Here is a 6,582-nt window from a genome sequence, read left to right as displayed (position 1 = left end):
ACACACATTGTGAGATCTAAAATTGCGGTCATTTCAAAGTGTCATCCAATATCTATTGGTTGTGTATGACAAACACCCAAAATATGACATACTTATGTACACACGTTGCAATGATCATTCAGAAATTGTGAGTAGTCATGCTCAAATGTCCTACTAATCCTTCAAAAATTATCACTATTAAGAATTTAATATAAGATGCAATAGAAATAACTTTTAGTCAAACATAAGTTTCAATCATGCTCTTAATAATTGGATAGAAATAATAGGAAAGTATAAAAATGTTAAAAAAAAAATCTCTACATTCATATAATGGTGTAAATAGAGAGTACTTCAATATATAGAGAGGTATCAAAATTATATGGTCAAGGAATAAAAATTATGAAATTAGGAGTGTTTATTAAGCAAAACTATTAGGATATACATTTATAAATGTATATATATATAAGTACGTACACACGCACACACATATATCTATTAGATGTGTGTATACATAATAAATGTGTCTGTGGGGCAGGTGTGTGCATATAATATACAAATACATATCTACACATACATACATTCATAAACATGTACATGCACAAATACATACACTGGACATTAAGAGAAATTGAAAGACAATTATGATTTATAATTTATGGTTTGGATATATAGAATTTCTACATGATTTGCATGATATGATCTAAAATTTTAAGAGGATTCATTTTAAATTAATCAACTTCAATTTGAAATCAAACTTATAAGGCTCACAATTTACCATTGTGTTGCAGGCTCTTGCTTGAATTGACTTAAATTATTGTAAACATAAAATTTAAACAATTTAAAATTATTTTAAATATTTAATCATCTTTTCTTATCTAATACATATACAAAAAAAAAGTTTTTTCAATTTCTTTATTCTAAATTTATTTTTGAAACTACAAATTTCTTTGAGGTCTCCAAATTCACACATAAATAGACACTATTAATTGTTGATAATACAATATTTAATATTTTCTAATTCAATATTCAATATTAAAAGTACTAATTTCCGTATAAGATTTTAAGATGCTAGCGAGATTCTTCCTTAATACGAAGAACCTGTACTCAATTAATTTTGACAGAACTGAATAGCAGTCAATGAAGAACTCTATTAATCTGTCAATTTGATGGCTGCAGCCACTCCCCAGTAAAAACTTCTGAATAGACATTGATTGTCTTCAGTAGTTTCTTAGATTTCCGATTTTTAGTTGTAACTGTGTGATAAATTTCATTGATTTGACCTGTAATCTCTGTTTATAGACCTTGCTTAAACATTTGTACAAATTGTTGAACAGATTGCCAGGTGTGCGCAGCTAGTGAGGACCACAAATAGATACTTCAACTGAAGAAACTGTTGAGGAACACAGCTGCACATTGCAGATCCACATGCCATTCTTCATTGGTGTTTTCAGGTAGTGGTCCAAACTTTGACGAGGTTCTATTATTATATAGTATTTCTGAGATCATCTTCTTACTAGAACATACTATTTTTAAGAAGACTGCTCGTTTTCGCTGGCTCAAGGACATGGGAGCAATGCTGTGGTACAGAGGGAGAACAGCTAAGATGTTCGACAACTGTTTGACAAAATGTTTATGAGATATGTACCGTTTTAACAGAAAGAAATGGATTTTGGTGGGCAAGGACGGAGGTTAAAAGGTCTCCTCTACTTGAAAATAGCATTGCAAGGACTTTGATTAGACAAGAAATGAGGTATGGCGATTAAAAAATGGCACAATTTAAGACGAACATCACCCAAACGTGTGTTCAGAAGATGGGTGGATGACAAGAAAAAGAGAGAGAGATATCAGATTGAGCTACATTCTAATATCAGAAGATGAGTTGTTGTTAGCTGCTGGGCTTTGGGATGAAATTATGGAAAATCAATGCTTTACTAATTGCACTACAAATAGTAACGGGTGTATGGTGAAGAATTGCTTCTATTCCCCAATTGTGCAGCTACAGGGCTTATCTATCTTTTTGCATAGATAAAACTGTGAATTTGAAGCCACACAGGATGAGCACTAGTGGTAATATCTCTGAGTCTGGGTGGACAATGTATCTGGATAATTCATCCATCAATAGAACTACTTCCCACTTTGATATTGATCATACGAGTTCTTTAAGGGCATCAAGCATTACATTTGGTGGCAATGAGGAAGAGTCTTCTTCGATGGTTTCAGATGCTTCATCTGGTCAACAGTTGCTTCCTCTGGCTGACAAGGAACAAGATCAGCCAATATCTGCATCATATCCAGGAAAAATGATAGGATTTCATGGTAAGAGAAAGGATCTGGATTGTGTTTCATCTTGTTTTTGTACAGAAAGGAGTCCTACAAAATGTAAGACCGAAATGGTGCAACATCAGGAGGAAGCTGAGTGTTGTTCTTGGCTCGAAGACACTGCAAGCTCTTCAGGCTATAGTGCAGAGGTAGTTTGAAAGTACTTCTATTGTAGCTTGACGTTGATATTGTATTGTGTAAAGTTGTTGCTATTGAAGTTATATTGTATAAAATTATTCATGAAAAATATGTTCTTGAGAAATATGCCTTGTATAAAATGTACTGAAGTTAAAAGCAGTTTCCTGATGCACATTTGTGGACCTTTTGTTGAATATAACAGAAGGGGGTTATAGAAGGTGAAGTGAATATGGAAGTGAAGCAACACCAGCAGATACCAGTTGAATCCATTGTTGATCTTGAGGTAATGTGAAATCTCAGAGTATGACTATAAAGCTCTGCAGTTACAGTTAACTTGTGGAGGAAAATGGCATGCTGTATGACTAGAATCTTTAGCATTGTGTTTTCTTTAAGATTTCTATCTGTTATTGTAGGTAGAATAACTGTGCTTATGGTAGCAAACAATTTTGGGTGATGCCCATTTTTCTTTTGGGTATAACAGGAGGATTTCTCAGTGGTAAAATGAATATGAAGTTAAATTTATTTTTATTTGATAAAATGGAGATCTTTTGATATATGAGTCATGAAGTTTTTTAATGAAAGTTTTTAGTGATGTTCACAAACATCAAACAGTTCATGAGATCTGAGAGGTGATAAAATAGAAATTTTTTAATGTATAAGATGAAAGTTTTCAGTGATGCTCACAAGATAAATCAATTTGGGAGTTGATAAAATAGAAATCTTTTGATACATGAGATGAAAGTTTTTAATGAAGTTCATGAGACTAGTCTGTGAGATCTGCCCGTTAACTAAAAACACTTGTGCCAACTATTGAACCTCAAGAAACTGCTTTCTCTATATTTTCAGTTGTTAGGTTTGCTATGAAATGTATTAACTCTAAGCAATCAAGAATTTTGTTGATGTAATTATCCGCTTCTAAAAGATGCATCGAATTTCGAGGATTTGATTTTAGTGTCTTTCTATGCAACTTAACTACTTATAACCATTATTCTGGTTTTTACTTTTTAGGCAGTCAAGACAAACACAATCTGATTCATTATGCATTGATTATTTATATTGTTCTTGCTTCTGGGTAGTCAAGATGATAGCTATTATTCAAGCTTATGGGTAGTCAAAACAAACATTGTGTGATTCATTATCTGCACTATGGTCAAAAAGTGGAACTGCTTATAGCTTTTCTTCTAACTTTTGGATGGTCAAGATGAGTGAGATTCATTATATACAGAAGGGTCAAAAAGTGGTAACTTCTTTTAACTATTGTTCTCTTTTTTAACAGTCAAAAGGAGGAGTGAGATTCATTGCGCACACAAGGATCAAAAAGTGATCATTGCACATGTCTGTATAACTATACTATATAACCACCTTAAATAATTCTAATACTACTCGATACATATTCCTCTAATAACCAATACATAAATTAAATAACTCTTCCAACTAAAATCTATAAATTTTCAATTTAGTAATTGAAAATTTGAATAAATTAAAAAACAAATAAATTATAACTGAACTCCTTTCCCTGATATTTTTAAAATTAATTTACTGTGCAACATATATTTCTGTACTGGTCTTTTACTGTTCCATGATTCTGGAATCATATATTCAGTTCAATATAATATACAAAAATCAATCAATTTAATAAGACTTCAGCATTAATTTTTTTTTAAAATTGTTTTATAGACTCACGTTTTCCCTAGTTTATATTTAAATCTAAATGTTTATATGATAAAAACGACTTTGTATAAAAATAGAAAAGCTCAGAAATTTATCTGACTATTACTTTTTTATTTGTTGCATGGCAGCCTCATTTTCAGTGTTTCAAAGGTGGAGTCACTCGTAAAGTGCGAGTGAAGAAGTAGCAATCTCTTTCTTCTAAGTTAGAGGAAAGAACAAGCTGGAGTTATGCAGATGAGACAGATTATGAGAGTTTGTTCTATTATATAAATTGTACTATCACAAATTTAATAATTATAAATGGTATATTCTCATTATTTGGCTATTAATACTGTTTTATTAATTCTTATAAATAGAAGATTTTTGAGTTTTATAATTCTTTTAATTAAAATTTTAATTTTTTTTAATTATAATTATAATTTCTAACAAAATAAAAAATTTATGAAATAAGTAAATGAAAATTTTAAATAATTTAAATTATATTTACATAAATTTATCATATTTATAATAGATTTAATATTAGATAATTTAGATTGTAAATACTTTGTTTATAGATAATATTTGGAGTAATCAATTGTAGTTAATAATTACAAAATAAGTTAGTTTGTTAATTTGAAAATTAGAGTCTTTGGTATGACTCATTATTTTAACATATTGAGATTGTGAGATTGGATGTAACTTTATTATAATATTTAGAAAGATAGAATATAAGACCTAATATTCTATGTAATTTCATAATTGAATCCTTCTACTATTAAATTTATAAAATAAATACATCAAATCAATTAATTGATTTGTAGTATATTTATGCATTTTTTTCTTGCTAATAAGTTTTTTAATTTTATTAAATGTCATAAAAATAATATACATTATGTTAAGCTACCTCAGAAATGTCATCGAGGATCATCCTTTTGGAAACATTACAAAGCTTTCAAGAACCTAACACATCATCCAAAAGAAAGATTTGTCCTTACATCATGTTGTTACTTTCATAAATGAGACAAAAGCACCAAATCCCTACCAATTACACATAGTAACATTCTATTCTGAAAAGTAGAGGCTCTTTGCAGATGCTCTACCCATCACACTTGTTGTAACACAGGCACCCTTACCATCCTTTTTACTAGATTTCTTGCTTTTCTGGCTTGGGCAACTGGTTGTAATGAAAAAATTGGCATTGTACCTACATCTAAACCTTCATATGTGGCCTACCTAAACTCAATGCCATCAACTTGGACCACATCTCAAAAATTAGGGTTTCGCTCCTCTGATAAACCTATTCACTTCGGCTTTGTACCAAGCCCACCCCCCCCAATAATGTCCCATTTTTATTATTATTTGGGAGGAATTAATTATAAGGTTATCAATTTAAAAATATATATTACAAGGTAACTTTATAAATTAAATAAAAAAAGCTTCTAGAGGTTGCTGGAAGAAGCAGAGGAAAAATTAAAAAGGGAGGCCGACCTATCAAAGAAAAAAGAATAAATAGGCATTGAGGGCTCATTGCCTATCATCGAGACTTATTATTGATTTTTTCTTATGTGCGTTGTGGAGCCTAGTGTTTCTACAAATAGTCACAATTGGCCATTGGGAACGAAAACTCTCAATTGGTACGCAATTTTGAGGGTGTGAGAGATCACCTGAATTATTGCAGCTGTGGGAAGGATATTTCAGTCCTTTTATTTGTGCTTAATTGCTGATTTGGAGTTTCCAGTGGAGTTGCACTTTCACCATATCATCTACAGCATTCAGTCTCCACCATTTGATCAATCCAGGTTCTTCATTTCAATCTGTAGTTGCAACAAGTTCTCAATTGTATACAGCCAGTTAGGGTTTCTCTGTAATGTGCTATGTCATAATGTTTTGGTGCTCAAATTTGCCATATCATTTGTAAAACATTTGGTTTTTATTGAATGAATACATTGGCACTATTATTTCTTTTATTTCAGCAATATACTTTAGCCGTGCATTAAATTTAGGGTTTTTTTAGTGGCCTATTGGTATGGGTCATTACAGTGGTATCAGAGCGGTTTCCTGCCAGCCTAATAGGGTTACCCAGCCACCATTTAATTTAGTTTACAAAGGAACCAACATAACTGAGAATATGGCTGAGAGACATTCTCAAAGTCCATCCAGAAGTGTGCGAAATGATGAGACTTTACAACAACAGGAAAGGCTTCTACAGTCAATAGAGGCAAGTACATAGGCAATGATGGTTATGATGCAACATTTGATTGGGGAGAATAGGAGAAATAATCATGATTAGGATGACAGAAGCATGGCAGGATCACAACATAGGACACGGTCTGGAATAGCTGATAGACCCACATGTCCTACATTTAGAGAAGAAACTCCAGCACGCACACCTGATGCTATGGTAATGGATATTATAGATGAACTCCGACAAGCAAGGAATGAGTGGGATTCATTACCAAAATATGTACAGGATGGATGGACATTTGATAGGTACCT

General features: G+C 31.7%; 1 protein-coding gene across 7 annotated transcripts; it reads left to right on the top strand.

Annotated features, from left to right (window-relative positions):
• The first annotated feature begins 1,009 nt into the window (after nt 1-1,009).
• On the top strand, nt 1,010-4,424 carry LOC149555286 (uncharacterized). 7 transcript variants are annotated; one of them, XM_089829408.1, is made up of 5 exons: nt 1,010-1,165; nt 1,314-1,430; nt 1,541-2,447; nt 2,639-2,719; nt 4,236-4,424. In XM_089829408.1, the coding sequence occupies exons 3-5, from the start codon at nt 2,034-2,036 to the stop codon at nt 4,290-4,292; spliced, it is 552 nt and encodes a 183-aa protein (XP_089685534.1). In that variant the 5' UTR covers nt 1,010-1,165; nt 1,314-1,430; nt 1,541-2,033; the 3' UTR covers nt 4,293-4,424. The 7 variants fall into 7 exon arrangements, with proteins under 7 accessions (XP_089685534.1, XP_089685531.1, XP_089685535.1 ...); XM_089829405.1 differs by having other exon boundaries at nt 1,517-2,447; XM_089829409.1 differs by having other exon boundaries at nt 1,514-2,447.
• Nucleotides 4,425-6,582: the final 2,158 nt, after the last annotated feature.

The sequence above is a fragment of the Cupressus sempervirens genome, chromosome 5 (genome assembly GCF_028749045.1).
Source record: "Cupressus sempervirens isolate cs-2001-9-10 chromosome 5, ASM2874904v1, whole genome shotgun sequence".
NCBI lineage: Eukaryota > Viridiplantae > Streptophyta > Pinopsida > Cupressales > Cupressaceae > Cupressus > Cupressus sempervirens.
This window is presented reverse-complemented; position numbering and strand designations above follow the sequence as displayed.